The sequence below is a fragment of the Echinops telfairi genome, unplaced genomic scaffold (assembly GCF_000313985.2).
Source record: "Echinops telfairi isolate 266 unplaced genomic scaffold, ASM31398v2 ScPeMD7_7421;HRSCAF=8459, whole genome shotgun sequence".
NCBI lineage: Eukaryota > Metazoa > Chordata > Mammalia > Afrosoricida > Tenrecidae > Echinops > Echinops telfairi.
The window spans coordinates 10334899-10353468 of NW_022111321.1; the positions used below are offsets into that span (position 1 = coordinate 10334899).

An 18570-nucleotide genomic window follows, 5' to 3' on the forward strand; every position below is an offset into this window, starting at 1 on the left:
TGATTTTTTTAATTGGGCTGTCTTTGAGGGTGTTAGGTGGTACCCCATTGTTGTTTTAATTTGCATTTCTCTTATGGCTAAAGTTCTGGAACATTTCCTCATATGTTTGTTGGCCATTGAACCAGTCTTATATCCAAAAAATATAACGATTTTATGACTTTCAATAATTAGATGTAAAAATGTTTCGGGGTATGCATCCTTGGTGATGTGTGTGAAAGGAACTTATAGGCCAATAGTTTTCCTTCCATTCTTTCTCATTCCTCGTTTTTATTCTGGGTTGTGCTAATAAAAAGTTTTAAGTTGAATTTTTTTAAAAATGTTGAAATTATAGGATACATTGAACTTATAAACTATTTGTTCTTCCTAGGCATGGGATCATCACACTGCAGGCCTTCTCTGAAGCTAACAGGAAACTCTGGCTCGAAGCTATGGATGGCAAGGAACCGGTAAGAATATGACACATTCTTGAATTCAAGTTCTGTGGTTACTTCTAATCATTGTCACTTGAATTCAAATTTTATTGTTACGTTTCTAACAATTGTAATGTATATCTGATTTTTTTCCTATACATGTCTGTAAAGTAATTGGAAATGTTAAAATAGCTAATCAAAGGAGTGGAGAACTTTCACTGTTTTCCTAGTATTGGGCTCATTGGCCCAAACTTTTCAAAAACATTCCTCAGGGATTACCTTTTTCTTTCTCTTTTTAATTACTTGTAACTATCATTCTGGTGGCATCCATTAGATTACATTTCTCAAGAAGGAACTATTGAAAGTCCACTGTTTGCAAAAACAATGTCAGACACCTATAACCAGGGTGCTGAATGAGTTTCAGAGTAAGAACTGATCTTCTAGATCAGCAGTTCTCAACCTGTGGGTCGCGACCCCTTTGGGGGTTGAAGGACCCTTTCACAGGGATCATCCGATTCACAACAGTAGCAAAATTATAGTTAGAAAGTAGCAATGAAAATAATTTTATGGTTGGGGGGTCACCACAACATGAGGAACGGTATTAAATGGTCACGGCCTTAGGAAGGTTGAGAACTACTGCTCTAGAGTCTAGATTGAGCAAGGTTTTTTTAGTATAATTTGATACAGCTACATTAACGTTCCATTTCGCCTTCCATCCCTACCCCCATTTCCCTAGTCCTTGTTTTTACATTGATATGGTAACATAGTTACAAATATTAGATTAGGGTGGCTTATGCTGAAAAAAGGCCATGGATCAATGCCTGCGTCCTTCATGAAGAGCACTGAGCTCTACTGGTCGACCGGTCCACACTCGGCATAAACGTCCCCTGAGACAAAATAACTTGAGAACAACCCAGAGCAGACTTCTGGGCTGTTACACTGTGCTGACCAGAGTGAGGACACCCCCCAACCCTGTGCACGACACTTGTGGGCTCGCCAGCAAACTGTCCAGTCCATGTACAGAAATTGAGATCCAGCCTTTCAAAACTAGCAGTTTGACAAAGTTACTATAAGTCTGTTGAACTGAATCATTTTTAAAAATCAGGCTTTGCATCTGTTCTCTATTATCATAAAGCTGTCTATATCAGAAGTATGTGGTATATTGAAAAAGAAAGAGATAAAACAAAACAAAAACAAAAAGCACCCAACCAACTCATCTGTTCTTCATCGATAGTTGAGAAGCCCTGACCTCCCAAGCAGAGAGATGCATAAGCCAATGAGTCACGTAGACAAATACGAGATAGAATTGGGCACATTGAGAAAAACTAACAAGCTAGTGCAGAAGATACACTAAGAATCATATTGGGGATGCAAAAATCCCAAGTTCAGGGTTAGAACTGTGCCTGGGGCAGGGCTGCCAGGTACAGATGACATGGATGGCCAGGCTGGCATCACTACAGGAAGGAGGCTGGGTGACAAAGTAAATAGTGCTGTGTAGCAATAGCAGTTGTTGGACCTTGAAAGCAAGACCCTCCCTGTGTGTATCACCTTGCTGATCGTTAACTGCTCATAATTGATTGACATCCTTTGTGCTATTTTATTTTTTTTCAGATTTACACCCTGCCTGCTATTATCAGCAAAAAAGAAGAAAGTAAGTTGTTTTACTAATTGCTATTATTAATTTTATCACGCAGCTATTTTTATCACAAAGCTGTTATGTGACATTAATTTCATAAAATGGGCCTTGGCTCCAGGGAACAAACAGGAACAGGCTTGCGTTCATTTCTTGAGGTTACCGCCATGTCGCACCACAGACTGGGTGGCTGAAAGCAGCAGAAACACATTCTCTCTCTGTTTTCTGGAAGCCAGAATCGAGGTGTCAGCAGGGCTCGGCCGGCACTGAAAACCCCGGGGAGGGCCTCTTTCCTGGTTGTTTCTAGATTCTGAGGGTGCCAGGCATTCTTTGGCTCATGGCAGCAAAATTCCAGTCTCCATTTTCATGTGGTTGTTTTCCCTGTGTGTGCCTCTTTTTCCATATTTACTCTCTGTTCACATCAGTGGTTCTCAACCTTCCTCATGCCGTGACCCTTTCCCACAGCTCCTCATGTTGTGGTGACCCCCCAACCATAAAATCATTTTTGTTGCTATTCATAACGGTAATTTTGCTACTGTTAAGAATCGTAATGTAAATATCTGACATGCAGGGTGTATGAGGCGACCCCCGTGAAAGGGTCATTTGACCCCCAAAGGGGTCGTGACCCACAGGTTGAGAACCACTGGTTTTATGGACCCTGCTGCCCTTGTTCTTATTGTGTGCTGTTGAGTTGATTCCAACTCTTTGCAACCGTGATGGGGTAGACAGTCCCCGCAGGGATTTGCTGTCGAGTGAAATGACTTAGAATGACCTTTTGTGACTTCCACTGACTGTTGCTAGGTGCCATTGAGTTGGTTCCGACCCATAGACACCTCGTGCCCAACAACACTGCCCGGTCCTGCGCCATCTGGTTCCTACACTGGGGTCCTTTGTTGCAGCCATGTCGGTCCATCTCTTCTTCTTTTTCACTTCCCCTCTACTCTACCAAACACGATGTTCTTCTCTCCGGGCTGGTCTCTCTTGACAACATGTCCACAGTATGTAAAGTGAAGTCTTTCCTGCCTTGCCTGTAAGGAGCACTCTGGCCATAATTCTTCCAAGATGCATCTTTGTCCCGTTAGCCTGACGTGGTACTTCCAATATTCATCTCCGGCAGCAAAATGCAAATGCAAGTAGGGTGACCAAACCCTAAAGTGGGGACTGGCCAGTTGTGCCATTCCCTGGTACAGCTAAGCCATTTCGATGAAGGAGGACCCCATAGCCACCGAGAAAGAAGAGCCACGAACAGGGTCTGTCTTTTGGACCCTGACCTCCCCCTACTTAGACGCAGCTTAGCAGAGGCCACAGCACCCAGAGCATGAGGCTGAGCGGTGGTGGCCTTTCCAGCCTAGAGAATGGGTACAGCTGAGTGCCTGGGGGAGGAGGCAGACTTTCAGAGTGCAGTGTCCTGTGTGTAATCCCCAGCACTAGAGGAGAAGCTTTGGACACTAGCCTGGCCAAAGCAGAGGCCTAGAGGCCATACGGCTGAGAAGCCACAGATCAGAGACATGCCTGCAGGCGAGCGAGAAGACGCTTTCCTGGCTGGAGCACAACTGTATCGTGACCACTTCTGATACTGACTTACACCTCTTAGCTTCCCTAATAAATTCTATAATCATTAGTACTCTGGGAGATCTGCGTGCTCATTGCAACCGATCAGTGAACCCAGCAGAGAGGCGGAGAATGCTGTGAGAGAGATGGCTGATGTCAGAATTGGCAAGGGGGTGGGAGGATGGAGGCAAGTCTGATGTGTGGCTCATCGGAATCAGCCTTGGGTTGGGGATTTTCTCCCTCCTTGTTTTTGAAATCAGAGGAGGTCAGATGCCACTCCCATGGGGGGCTCGGGGATGTCCTCTGCCCGTGGCTCTTCTTTCTCGAGGGTCATCCCCTCCTGCTTTTGAGAAGGCCAACCTTATACCCGATCGAGTGGCCAAATTGTCCAAACACGACATTAGAGTTCTCTGCACCTTATTTGCACACTCCCATTGTCATTGATTTCACATTACCACTTGTGAACACTAGTTGAATGGAACTTCGGCATGATCTCATGTTAACCTAAAAAATCATTTGCATATAAAGTTACATTTACAAGGACCAGAAATGAGGACAAAAAATCTAATTTTAAGGGACACAGTTCTCACAACAATACCATTGATCTATTGATGCAGCAAATTTGAAGTCTTCAAGCAAAAAAGATTTTTCCTATGCTATAATCAGGAACTATGAGAGAGTAACTGAAATCAGTTTTTATCTCTTGGGTGCTTAGTTACTAATGGGACAAGTATTTGCCCCATTTTGTGCTAGAAAAATATGTGAAGCAGTTGATACTTAATTTTATTTTCATAACTGTAGAGGACTTTATTTTATTTCCCCTGCTCCGATTTTCTCAGGAGTGCAAGATTGAAAGCAGCAACATTTTGTGATGTTTTAAGGAATGCAAAGTATAAGGACCTTGTCAGGGACATATGGTGTATATGTAAAGAAGTATGTTTTCACTGAATTATTACTGAATCCTGGGTTTGAAACCCTTCTTTGTATTAAACATATTTTATGTGTTTTCCATTATGTCCTGTGACCTCCCAAACCATTTGCCAACGTCTTGCCGCCTTTTATCTTTAATTTGCTTAAGGCATTTTCATATGTACTGCAGTTACATAGGCTCTACACTTAGGAGCACTGGTGGCATTGCTGGGTAGCCATTGGACTGCTAACCTCAAGGTTGGTCTTTCAAACCCACCAGCCCCTTTGCAGGAAAGAGATGAGGCTGCATGTTCCCATGAAGACTTATAGCCTAGAAGATGCTATCTAAGAGTGCTGCGGGTTCAAATCAACTAGGTGCCGGTGGATTTATTATTATTATTATTATTCTAGCTTTAAAATCCGTTTGTGTCTTTATTCCTAGGCTGATTTTCATATGCTTTAAATGCAGTTTTTAAGTTTATTTGTAAACTTTTTCTTTGGATTCCTAATTTTATGTTTGAAACACACTTAATAATGTGGGTTTGGAGCAGATCTAAAGACCTAGAGACAGCACCCCTTTGAAAGTCAGACTGAGTGAATGGAAAGGCATGCCATTTACACTGAATCCAATGCCTCGAAATGGTTAATTTTGGAGATTATGAAGAAAAAATATGCGACAAAATATGTTCGACGTTAGATATTTTTAAAACACTCCCGGTTTTATTCTCCCATTTAGTTGTAGTTGAAGTAAAATTCACGTAATATTCCATTGACACTTTCATGCATACATTTAGTGTCATTGGAGCCCGAAATGTGTACAGAGTGGCAAGGTTTCATCTCAGACACTTTGGACATGTCAGGAGAGAGCCGTCCTGGAGAAGGACTTCATGCTTGGTTCACTAGAGGGGCAGCAAAAGAGGAATGACACAGTGGTGGCAACCATGAAGTTACACATGGGGACAATGAGGAGGGGGTCCCGGACTGGGCGGGTTCCGTTCTGTTGAGCAAAAAGTAGCTATGGGTCAGAACCACTTGACGGCACCTGACAGCAGTGTATCCACAGTGCTAACTAACCACCACCTGGCTCTTGTTGCAAAACGTATTTTAACGCTCCAGACCATGCGTTTTCCATTCTGCCCCCCTCTTACCCTACTAAGCATATCCACTAAGCGGCTTCCTTCCCGATGCTGTTGCCGATTCTGAATATTTCATCTGAACCCACTGCCGTTAATGCAGGGTTGACTCACAGCAAACCTTATATTGGGTTTTAGAAGCTGTAAATCTTTATGGTAACAGTTAGCTTTATCATTCTCCCTAAAAGCAGCTGATGGGTTTGAACTGCTGACCTTTCAGTTAGCAGCCCAACACTTACCTGACAGCGCCACCAGGGCCTCTTTCATGTAATGGAATCATGTGAGCTTTTTTGTCTGACTTCTTTCACTTACCGTGTGTTTGGAGCTTCATTCAAGTAACAGAATGAATCAATGTCTCATCCGTTTGTGTAGCTGGGAAATATTCCATTGTGTGTATGTACGCACTTTTGATGAACCATTCACTCTACATATCTTTCTTTGTCAGGGATCCGGGAAGATTATGTCAACATAATAGGACAGATTTTCATTTCTGACACATAAAATCTTCCTAAGCACCTAATGATTTCAGAAGGTCTTAATGACTACATTGGTGTCAACCCAACTTTTTCAGAATTATACATGGTTTTGGTCACCTTTAATGCTTTTCTAGGAGCCCGGATAGCACAGTGGTTACGCATTACACTGCTAACTATAAAGCCCACAGTTCAAAACCACCAGCCGCTCCTTGGGAGAACGACAGTGCTTTCTACTCCCATAAAGAGTTAGTCTCAGATACTCACAGGAACAGTTCTACCCTGTCCTACAGGGTTGCTGTGCGTTGGCATCAACTTGATGGCAATGAGGGATTTTTATGCTTTGTGGAGATTCAAGTATGTTTATGCAACAAGAGTCACGGCTCTACTCAAAAACTCAGGTCTGCTGCCTGAGGGTTGGGCTAAATGCCTGAGTTTCAGAACTAGGCTGCTGCAGGTGACTGGAGTGGGCTTCTTGGTGCCACCTGCTCTCGTGAGTGAGACTTTCTAAACATTCTCCAGCTCACAGCCAACACACAACGAAATGCCTCTCCTGGTAGTGGCCCACCTCGCAAATGGGTTGGAGAGCTTTCTAGGTGCACAGATTGTGTGTGTGTGTGTGCGCACACATGTGTGCGTGTTTTGATCTGAAAGAACCCTGGTAGCAATAGTGGGTTATGAATTGGGCCGCTCGCAAGGTCAGAAGGGAGAGAGATGCTCCTGGAAACACTGACAGCCTCAGAAACCCTCCGAGCTGCGCTGTTCTTTGCCCTGTGGGGGCCAGTCAGTGAAAGTTGAGATCGACTCATGGCAGTGAGTTTGTTTTCTCTTATTGATGTTGTTTAGTTATACACAGATTTCAAGACTATGAAACTATAACCCCAAGTCCTAAAGTTTAGTAATGGAATAGAGCATCTCGTCCTCAGACTGTGTGGATGCACCCCCGTTTCTACATCACAGTGATTTACCAGCCATCATCTATAGTGAATTGCCTCATGGGCCGTATCTGCAAGCCCTGTGGTATTGCAGATATCGTGAGCTTAGCCGGAGACTCAGAGACCACAGTTTTGTTTGCCCGTCATAAGTAGAGACGTTTTCTTACGTCTCAGATGAGTCATCCTGAGCTCATCGTGCAGAGCTCAGAGCAGCTTAGCTTTCTGTATGTCCGGCCTCCTACCTCGTTTCTGCCCCTCATCCTGGTTTTGCAATCTTTGAGCTCTTTTCATTTGACATTGGACTTCCTTCAAAGTGGCATTTTCGAATTCTGGTCTATGACTTCTCTCACCAGTGCTGTTGGAACCCATGCTAATCTCGAGTCCTTTGTCACCTCGATAAGGGCTTCTTTATAGCCCCTATCGTTTAGATGGATTTGTCCATCCTCAAATACTCTTGCTATTCTTTGGGTATTCCGTTTGAACAGCGGAAGATAATGATATGGCCTGGAGTGGTAAAATATAGGATTTAGGTTAAAAATGTTTTTCATGTCATCCATTAGGAAAAAAACATAATGCTTGTACTGTCATGGAGGTTTTAAAAAGTATGGATAGAATGGGAACTATAGGTTAGGTACTGTCGAGTCTGTCCCTGTGTGACAGTGTAGAGTTGCTGTATAAGGTGTCCTAGGCTGTAATCTTTAAAGAAGCCTCACAGCCTGTGGGTTAAGCATTGGGCTGCTAACTACAAGATCAGGGTTTCAAACCCACCAGCCACCCTGTGAGAGAAAGATGAGGCAGCTTGCTCCCTGGTTTGGGTGGGTCTTCCAGTCTAGGAAACAGACTACCAGATCTCCCGTACAAAGCTGGAGCCACTAGGAATGTGTTCACCAGGCAAGTGTTAGTTTAATAATTGAGTGCTTAACACTGGCAACACTAGGGCCTTAAGAACTATCTCTCAAAAGCAAAACTCACTGCCACCGAGTCAATTCTGACTTACTGTAGCTCTATTGGACAGAGTAGAATTGCCCCTGTGGGTTTCTACAACTGTCTATCTCCAACGGAATAGAAAGCCTCACCTTTCTCCTGTGTAGAAAGCTACTGGTTTCAAACTGTTGACCTTGCAGTTGAGAACCCAACACATAATCCATTACGTCACCAGCATTCTTCAAGGACTATCTAATGTCCTACAATAGGTCTTAAGAGACATACTATTGATACACAGAGAATGTGTATCATAAAACAAAGTAGAGCAGAAGAAAATTCCTATTTTTCCAGCACTTTGAATTTCTACCACTATGACTTTCCCCTTATATAAGCACCCAGAGACTGTATTTTCCCCAGAAAAAAACAAAGTGAATAAAAAATATATAAATAAGTAAAATAAGCTCATTCATCTTGCCCTAGGTATGGCCATTTGTCCCAGATGTTTTTGAGCTTTCTCCTGTTGTTTAGATAGTTTAGTTCTGGAAGTTCTCAGACGAGCCCAGGTTGTAGCCTCCTTCATCACCGCATCCTGTCCCGGGCTCTGATCAAATACTGTTCTGCTTCCATGACACGGAGACACAGGAAGAGGGTCGAAGCTCAAGTTCTCTTTAAGGGCAGCACTGGAGAAAGAACAATTTAGGTCAACGCTATAGAGACAGAACTACTGCTCCTCCTTCAGGGACAGGGGAAACGTCCCCTGGGTGTCATTAACATCATCCAGCTTAAAATCGAAAACAAAACCAGTCGCCATCAGTGGGTTCTGACTCATGGAGGTACCATCTGTGTGCTCCATAGGGTTACCAAAAGCTGACTTTTTTTTTGGGGGGGGGGGGAATAGATCTCCAAGCCCCTTTTTCCGAGGCACCTTTGGGTGTATATGAACCTCTAAATCAGCGTTCCAAATCAGCGTTCTCAACCTGTGGGTCAGAACCCCTTTAGGGGTTGAATGACCCTTTCACAGGGTCCCTAAGACCATTAGAAAACACGTATTTCCAATGGTCTTAAGAACCGAGACACTGCTCTTCTACCGTCTCCAGGTGGGTCTGCCCACATGCAGATACACCCACATAAGAGTACCCATGCTACACCATGCTTCAAGACAAAGTTTCATTGATTTATAATTAGAAATAAATATTTCATAATATATAATTACATATTGTTTTTGTGATTAATCACTATGCTTTAATTATGTTCCATTTGTAACAATGAAAATACATCCTGCATATCAGATATTTACATTACGGTTCATAACAGTAGCAAAATTACAGCGATGAAGTAGCAGTGAAAATAATTTTATGGGTAGGGGGGTCACCACAACATGAGGCACTGTATTAAAGGGTCGCGGCATTAGGAAGGTTGAGACCCACTGCTCTAAATGTCTGGTTAGCAGCCGAGTATGTGGTTAACTGTTGGCACCACCCAGGAACTTCGTTGAATACGCTCATTCTTTTATTCTATTTCTTTCAAGATTCCTATAGTAAGATATTAAGCGGGTGGAGGGAGGGTGTTGTCTGTGACTGGCGACCTTTTAATCGGAACTGGCAGATTAGAAAAGCAAATTTGAAATGAAAGACAAGTATTGCTTTGTTTTGTCCAACCTGAGAATGTACTGTGAGGCGATGTAGATTATGTCTGTTAAGGACATGCTGGGTTTTTAATTACCAGGAAGTTGAAGGTACAAGGACTTTTGCTTTGTTGACTGAATGTAAGACAATTCTTATTCTTTGCCTCATGGCTGTTTGACTTCCATTGAGATTAATAGCTTTTGTGCTGCTAAACTGCTTTTTGGAAACTTTATTTGGATTTCCGTGAAAGCTTTAGTCCTGAACAGTTTTCAGAAGGAAAATACTTTATATATATACATATATATATATGTTTTAAACTTCAACTGAATAAATTAAGTTAGGTTGGCTTCTGCCGCTTTCTACTCCTGATGGCCCGGCATCATTAATAGAGGAAGATTTCAGCTTCTGGGAACTTGGTTGTATCTGCCTTCTTAGTAGCCCTCTGATCCTCTCTACATTTGATGGCCCCACGGTGGGGTCTGGACTGGAGCTGGGCCGGGTTCACAGAAATAGCTTCTCGTCGCTCCTGAACACCAGCCTCAGAGGCGCACTCGAAGAAGGTTCTTGAGCTAGCCTGGTACAAACTAACACCCGGCAAGCCATGACTCCGTAAGCACTTGCTGGCCAGTGTTCTCCGTCATCGAGCCTTGATTCTGCAACACAGGTTTCTCCCGTGGGGTGGGATGCTCCACTTTACACTGCTGCGACACAGGTGCCTTGTCCTTCTCTAAAGGCGCATTAGGATATGTGTCTGGTTTGACTTAGGAATGACCCTTTTGTTGACACTTACATGAAACACTAAGGCGTGCTCGCTCATTCGCTCTCCTCTTGCTTTCCTTTTGTAAACTGTGTTGTTATTGTTAGCCACTGTCGAGTGGATTCCAATTCATAACAACTCCAGAAGACAGACTCGGACTGCCCTGAGGATTTTCTTGGAAAGGAGTCCTGGTTAAGCTTGTGGTTGCTAGTCAGAAGTTGATGGTGGAGGCCTATCTCTGGGAAAAAGATGTGGTGGAAGGTATGCTTCCCGTAAGGATTATGGCCTTGGGAACTCTATGGGGTAGATCAATAGGGTTGTAAGGAGCCAGAGTCGACTTGAAAGAATCGATTGACAGCTCCATTGAGGCTGCGGGGTGAGTTCCATCGACCAGCCTTTCAGTTAGCTGCGGAGTGCATTCCTGTTGCCCTATCGGACCTGCTCTGAGCTGTGTTGTTGGGTGCTGTTGAGTCCGTCCCAAGCCACCCGCCCCTGAAGGAAACCCTGCCCTGGCCTGAAGCATCCTCACAGCCTGTTCTGGCTGAGCGCACGGCTGTAGCCACTGTGTCCCTCCATCTCCTTGAGGATGTTCTCGTTTGTTCCCCCTCTCCTGTCCATGCATGAGGTCCTTTTCCAGGGACGGGTCTCCACTCCTAACGTGTTCAAAGTGTGGGAAACAAAGTCTTGCCACCCCTGCTTCTAGGGAGCATTGTAAGAGCATTCTGACTGTACTTCTTCCAGGATAGATGTGTTTGTTCTTCAGGCGGTCCATGGGTCTTTCAATGTTGTTCACTAACACCATCATGATGCATACATTCTTCTGTGGCCTTTCTTATTCATTTGAAGCTACAGAGAACCCTTTCTTTGTTAAATTCTCCTTCGGGCTGACATATTGAATATAGTAGCCCCCTGATGCATTTAAGAATTCTAGTGACACTGTGGGCTAGGCACAAGGTCAGCATTCACGTGTCCTGGCCACTCTGCAAGAGATAGACGAGCCCCTGCTTCCAAAAGTGTTTGCAGCCTCACACACACAGTCACAGGTCACTATGAGTTGGAATGGATTTGATGGCAGTGGCATTTTCTTACTTAATTTTGTTTTCATGGCGTTGGGAGATTTCTCACTTTTTTTTGCAAAATTAGTTTGCCCCTAATTTCTCTCTTGCAGGTTTCAGGAGTACCACTCCTTGTGACTGCATCTGATATAGCAATGTCTGGGAGATGCAATGTGTTGTATCCAGCTGGCTTAAGCCACATTGTCCTCTTGTGCTCAGAGCTCAGCAGACACTGCTGGGTGTGCAAATGAAGGCAGTAGTGAATCATCCTTAGCAAGGCAACCACCAGTTGCCTCTGACACTGTGCTGTCTTTGTAGGAAGAGGAAGAAGAAAGACATATTACAGTTAACTAAAATCCAAACTTAATTGCTGTTAAATTCATTCCAACTTACAGCGACCCTAGAGGTCAGAATAGAATGGCTCTTCTGGGTTAACGAGATTGTCACTCTGTATGGCAGTAGAAAGCCTTGTCTTTCTCTGATGGAGCTGCTGAGGTTTTTGAACTGCTGGCCTGGAGGTCAGCAGCCCTATCCATAACCAATATGCCACCAGGGCCCCTGTATCCCAGTTATGGATGGCAGATCTAATTGTATAGAGTTTGACTTTATTCAGGGAGACTTTTTGCCACAGAGTCATGCGTTCATAGCACACATCCCCAAATCTCAGAGGCTTACAACAATAAGGGTTCATTTCTTATCCCGCGTGCCCATTCAGGTCAGCTATGGCTCTCCTGTCCACAGCCGGCACTCTGAAACCCAAACCGATGGAATAGTTTCTAGCTGTGTCATTTCGGACCAGGGGCAAGAGAGGAAACGAGAACAAGGCCCCCACTGGCTCCTAGGCTCTGCCATTTCCACTCACTCTCCATTAATTAGAGCAGCGTGTGCCAGAGCGGGCACTTCTACCCCTTGGGCGCTGGAACAATCCCGGGGGGGGGTGGAGGGGAGGCTGAAAAAGCAGGTACCTGTTCTTTATCCTAGACGATGGACTGTGGTACAAACCTTTCCCATTGCCAGGGTGGGCGCTCAGTAACATTTTTTCTGCAAAGCAGGTGGTAGGCCAATTAAGTTTGAGAACCTATAGGTTGGAGCCTCTCACGGTACTCAGGGGTGCTGAGACATCGAACTTTCCCTTAGAAACAGGAAGAGTGGGTAATGGTCCTCATAGATCACAGGGTTATTCACACCAATACGCTCTAATCCAGTGAAAGGGGATTTTTGTTCATTGTGACTTATTGATGTCTAATGAAGGGATGTGTTAAAATATCCAAGTCATTGCCGTCTTTTGGTTCACAGGGACCATTTATGCCTGATCCCTGTTTAAAGAAACAGATCAAACCTCTGATCCAAAATATTTTTAGAATAAGTTAAACATAGGGACCACTTCTAAAGACAATGCTCCTAGACCGACAGTAGACAGTCGACATGATACCAATCATGCCAGAAGAATAGCTGGTTTGTAAAATTTACATATGCAGATAGCTGAAGTCTCCTCTAACCAAGAGTGATGATGATGACAATGACGACAATTATAACCAACACTTACTCACCACGTGTTACATGCCAGGTGTGATCCTAGGAGCTTTACAAATAGCCACTCATTTGAGCTTTAATCAACTTCATTAAAACAACATTCTATTACTATCCTTATTTCATGGATGAGGGGTCTGAAGCACAGAAAGATTGAAAACCTGGCCTGATGTGTAATGAAGGGGCATTTTAAAATACCCACCTTGTTGTCGGCATCTTCAGGTTTGCAGGACCCATGACTAGTAAGTAGAAGAGTAGCCACAGTTTCTTCCATCAGATTAGAACAAATGACTGCCTTCTTTTATTCTTTCTTTTTCTGTTCTCCTTCATTTTACAGTGGGCATTCCCACAAGGGGGAGGAAATTCGTGTTTACTGAAGGCTTTTCCATTGTTAAGTGTTCTTCAATGCTTTGTGTGGCTTTGTCTAAATCTCACTACAGACCTTTAACATGTGACACATTGGTTCCCTCATTTTAGAAATGAAGTGAGTAGAGTTTATAAAAGTTACTAAGCATGCTCCCATTGAGTCCCCTGTGAGTCCCAACAGTTAGCACTAGAGTTGGAACTCAATCCAAAGTCGTGTGACTATAAATAAACTCACTGCCATCGAGTCAGTTCCCATCCATAGCAATCTGATACAGAGTTTCTGAGACTGTAAATCATTGTGGGAGCTGACAACCTCATCTTTCTCCTATGGAGCGACTGGTGGGTTTGAACCACCAACCTTGAGGTGACCGTCCAATGCTCATCTGATAATGCCAGCAGGGTTCCTTGGCTCTAAACAAAGTATTTCTGCATCGTGGAATTTGCCTGTCCTCATTTAGGCCACAGCAAAGGGCTTTCAAAGGAAACAACCCAAAAATGCTTGGCAATTTTTTCCCAACACAGTATATTCTGAGTTAATTGAAAGTGTGGCAGTTACTCTTTGAAGAGAGGAAAGTGCAGGGTCCATGCACCCCTGAGACAGACAGTGGCATCGTGGAATGATCTGGCAGGCCGACTGTCTGGAGGCTTTACTCTCTGTCATGAACTGTGACCTCAGTTTCCTACCATAGACTAGGGTGTCTGTCAAAGAACCCAGTAACTTTCAAGATACATGACCTGGTTATTGCTGGTTTTCTCAAAATGGATATTCAGGAATAAATTGTTTTTACACATTATCATTATCTTCATTCATCTTGCCAAAGGCCAGCCTTATTGGAATTTTTAAATATAATTTTTTTGTTCCTTTTAAGAATGTTTTTCCTTTTTCTTTTTTTCATTGAAAAACTGAACACTGTGACCTCCAGAGCCAAACATTGTCAATGTTAGGCGCTCGTCCTTCTAATTGATTTAGAATCTGCTAGTGTCTCATTTTTTGGCTAAGCTTTTTGTTGCCATTGATAAAAAAATGGAAATTAATAACCAGTTCCTAGCTTCTTTATTCCCTCCCTTTCTTATACCCAATAAATATTTTAACGTGTATTGTTGTCTAATCTTAATGTTTGATATTTTGGCCTGTTGGAAACAGGCAATCACTTCTTGGTGTCTGCTGTTTTATTCTCTTTTAAGACTAGTTTGCAAGCCCTTGAGGGGCACAAGAGGTACCAACTATTAGCTGCAAAAAGTCAGTAGTCTGACCCCTCCCAGAGATGCCTAGGAAGATAGGCCTGGAGATCTCCTTCTACAGGAACACAGCTGGGAAAACCTTAATGAGCAGTGCTACTATGCCCACCTGGGTCACCATCAGTCAGCATCTACCCAGCAGCAACCGCAAGACTCGGTTCACTTTTGATATGATTCCGTTGACGCTCTTAGAAGACTAGTTCAGAGTTTCTGAAAGCACAAGGAGTGAGTTCTCCTGCTTGAATGTTAAGCTCCCCCTCAGCATGCACTGAGCTCTCGCTGTTCTCCTTGACCGGGGCGCTGGGAGCCTGGACCCAAGTGAGCCAGTTCCTGTGGGTGGCCTAACGTGTTTTAACTTCGACATTTTGAAATGTCGTGATTTTTTTTTAATTTCAAAAGTATTGAATTTTTTTTAAAACCTAAAATAATTCCAAAAATGATGATTTGCACCGCCTTCCCACTTCCTCTTTATCAATAGTTCATCGAGGCTTTTTCAAGAAACCTGAATGTGCTCAGAGATGTTTACTTGTCCGTAGTCTGGACCACGTTATCCACTAGATTACTTTTTTCAACTAAGAACGCACACTAAGTACGCTTCCATGCGAGTTCCTCCGCTTTCTCTGGCCACTGGGTCCTCAGACTTTTTTCCCTGGTGCTTTCCCTGGTTTTCTCAGTCGAAGCTTTCTTCAGCTTTTCAGTCTGTTACTGGCACCATCTCTTGATTAGTTTTTTCCTTGGCCAATTATTTGTCTATGTTGAATTCTATGCCTGTGTTGATTTACCATCTTTAAATGGAAGTCAGTTGTAATGTTCTCATTGTTTGAATAGCCATCCATTATTATTATGAGAACATTAAAACATTGAAACATCTATTGCAGTACCCAAAAAAATAAAAGTTTCTCTTGAGTGCTGTGTGGTATTTTTGAATCAGTCTTTATTTTTAACCAGTGTCCTAATTTGAGCGGACTCTGAAGCCCTCAGAAAATTAGAACAAATTTAAAGAAAATGTACTCCAAAAAAATGGAAATAAATCTGTTTCTTACTTTAAGTGCTTTTGTGGATTTTTAGTGAACTCTCTGAGCAGGGTTTAAATGACTTTGAATATGATCACAGTATTGCGGTAGAGAGACGGTGGGTCTTGGAATCAGGAAGCTGGAGTTAGAAATCTGAGTCTAGGGTTTAGAACAGAGAAAAATGCAGTGTTCAGCCAGCCAGTGAATCATTTTAAGACTGGAAATTTCTCTGTCCACTTCATAATGTGGTTTTGAGAATCCCGTGGGAATGAAAGCCTCCCTTAACACATAGTCAAAGTTTATTATTATTATTTCATTTGTTCCTATTACCTGGAAAAAGGTGTAGCTGAGGGGATTGCTAATTTTAGGAGAGGGAATCGGATCTGTGTAACATACTTAATTTCTGTGATGGAGCTGAGCTTCTAAGTAAGCAGAGTGATGTTGTACCTTGGGTGAGTATATCCCCACGACCCCACTGTCACCACGGAATAAAACTTCAAGCAAGCATAGTTGATGAATTTTGGAATCCTGACTGTCCATTAAGTGATGACGGGACAGAAGGAGCAGGGGGGTGGTAGGTCCAGTAGGATCAGCACAGACACGAATATGACTTTCTTTTCTTTTCAGTGTACTTAAATGAAGCTGGCTTCAACTTTGTGAGGAAGTGCATCCAATCTGTGGAAACAAGAGGTTCGTATTGTCTGACATATCATCACTGTATGTTCAACATCGCTCTTCCACCCTTTGTTTATAAGATGAGCATGTATTGAATCATGAAGATGAAATATTAATTTTAAGAATTATGGATGTTATAGACACACATAAAGTACAAAAAGTACTTTGAATTTTTTGCCAAAAATTGAAGTTCCTGTTTCTTCGTTGTTGTTTTTTCTTCTTCACCTTTTATTGCGCAATGCCTTTTATTCTTGAATGTCTTTCCAGCATCAGAGGTCAACTAGATTCCTTCTCTTTCTTCCTCTTCCTCTTTTGCTGTAGTATTTTCCTTAGTGATTGCAGCCCACCCCATAATTTCCACCCTTTCCCTCACTCTAGTCCAGCAGTTCTCAACCTGTGGGTCCCGACCCCTTTGGGGGTCAAACAACCCTTTCACAGGGGTCGCCCAATTCATAACAGTAGCAAAATTACAGTGATGAAGTAGCAACGAAAATAATGTTATGGTTGGAGGTCATCACCACATGAGGAACTGTACTAAAGGGTCGCGGCACTAGGAAGGTTGAGAACCACTGCTCTAGCCTCTTTCTTGAAACCCCTTCCCCCTAGATTATTTTACTCCTAGGGAGTCTTGTCCATAAGAAACCTTGTGTATGGCTTTGAAGTTCAAATCTTCAAATCCTGCTGCTACCGTTTAGAAACATTAAGATGTCAGACAGGTCCCTTACCTGTACATGGTAATACAGTGCCCTGGGACTCTTGTGAGGATCAAATGAGACCAGTTAGTTAAAGCAAGGAGGCTGGAAACTGAGCAGTACTTGCCTCAGTCGGTGGCATTCTTCAGGAAGTCTTTTCTCAGTGAGGTTAGGAGTCTGACTTTAGAGACTTGCGGATTGGTGAGCTCCAGGCAGCCTCAGAAGCCCTGGGCGGAAGTTGAGCTCCTTGGAGGACCTGGTGCTGCCTGAAGAACTCCGTGATGAAGACTGTTGATCTTCCTTCTTCATCTCCAAAGCTTTTCTATATTCTAATAAATGTGAACAGGCAGGTGTACTTTGCTCCTTTGAAGATCTTCAAAGCCTTCAAATCACTGTTCAGTATTGGATCTGAGGAATCTATGTTTGATGGGTATTTCTGGGGTAAGTTGGCTAAAGTTAGACTGTGAAATTGGATAAGTAGTTTTCAAATTCTGTGTGGGCACATGTCTGAGTTTTTAACATTCTGTACCTGGGAATGTGTGTCTCAAGTCATTTTCTTGTGATTTTCCCTTCCCATTAGGCATCACCATTTTGGGCCTCTACCGAATAGGAGGGGTGAACTCCAAAGTCCAGAAACTCATGAACACCACATTTTGTAAGTTCTGAATGAATTTGATTTTTTAATTAATCTTGTTGTAAATTACTCTTATACATAATCCAAACCATAGGTTTTTTGAATACAGAAACCTTTATATAAATAGTCATTTTAAGTATTACTTGGAAAACCAAGTAATGTTTAAAATTAACATTTATATATTTGTAGCCCATGTTGTTTTTAGAGATGACTAATTGGAATTTAATGTGGACATTTTTTGTTTTTTCGTGTCAGACTTGTCTCATGTCCTTTGGTTAGCTTGGAAGGACAGTGTAATATAGTGTAATGAGAACATAGGTGTTCTATTTTGTGGAGCTCTGTTTTGTGGCTTGGAATCTCAGCGAAGCCACTGAAAAGCTTTGTGATGGGTAATTTGCTCAGCCTCTTTGTGCCCTGGTCTCATTTGTAAAATGGAGATAACCATAGGACTTCTGTCATTAAGAGAAGCTGTCAGTCCATTTAAGTAATTTAGAAGCATGCCAGACATATGTTCAAAATCAGCAGTTATTTGATTTCCTAGGCTGTAGTCTCACGCCTTTTTTAGGTAGAATGTCAAAAGGAGCTTGGCTTCCCCACCCCCACCCCGCTCCATAGCTCAAACAACCATCTTAAACTCAGCTCCGTCTGCATGCTAAGAGATAATGCCGTCCTCTTTAATGCACATATGTTTGCATCCATTCTGTTCATGGCATTAGCCAGGTTTGGAATTGCATGTTTGGGACTTGGTTGTTTTGGATTGTTTCCTCTCTTCCCAGCACCCAAATCTCCTCCGGATATTGATATTGATGTTGAACTGTGGGACAATAAGACCATCACAAGTGGACTGAAGAACTACCTCAGGTGAGGAGGGCGGACTCCCGGGATTCCAGATCCGCATGCTCACTCACCTCCCTGGGCAGGGACCTCGTGTTTCTTGCGTGCTGTTGATATGGACCTCAGTTGCACAAGGGGATAAGGCTAAGGTTCTGTTTGCTGGAGACCTGGTGCTTTGTATG

At 43.1% G+C, this 18570-nt stretch overlaps 1 protein-coding gene across 1 annotated transcript in view; it reads left to right on the plus strand.

The window, feature by feature from the left end:
• Positions 1 to 18570, plus strand: part of ARHGAP42 (Rho GTPase activating protein 42) — a 248484-nt gene that overhangs the window by 199347 nt on the left and 30567 nt on the right. Inside the window, exons 12-16 of the mRNA XM_030887682.2 lie at positions 368 to 446; positions 2022 to 2061; positions 16181 to 16243; positions 17501 to 17575; positions 18331 to 18418. Coding sequence (XP_030743542.1) covers positions 368 to 446; positions 2022 to 2061; positions 16181 to 16243; positions 17501 to 17575; positions 18331 to 18418 — 345 coding nt within the window. The remainder of the gene's footprint in view (positions 1 to 367; positions 447 to 2021; positions 2062 to 16180; positions 16244 to 17500; positions 17576 to 18330; positions 18419 to 18570) is intronic.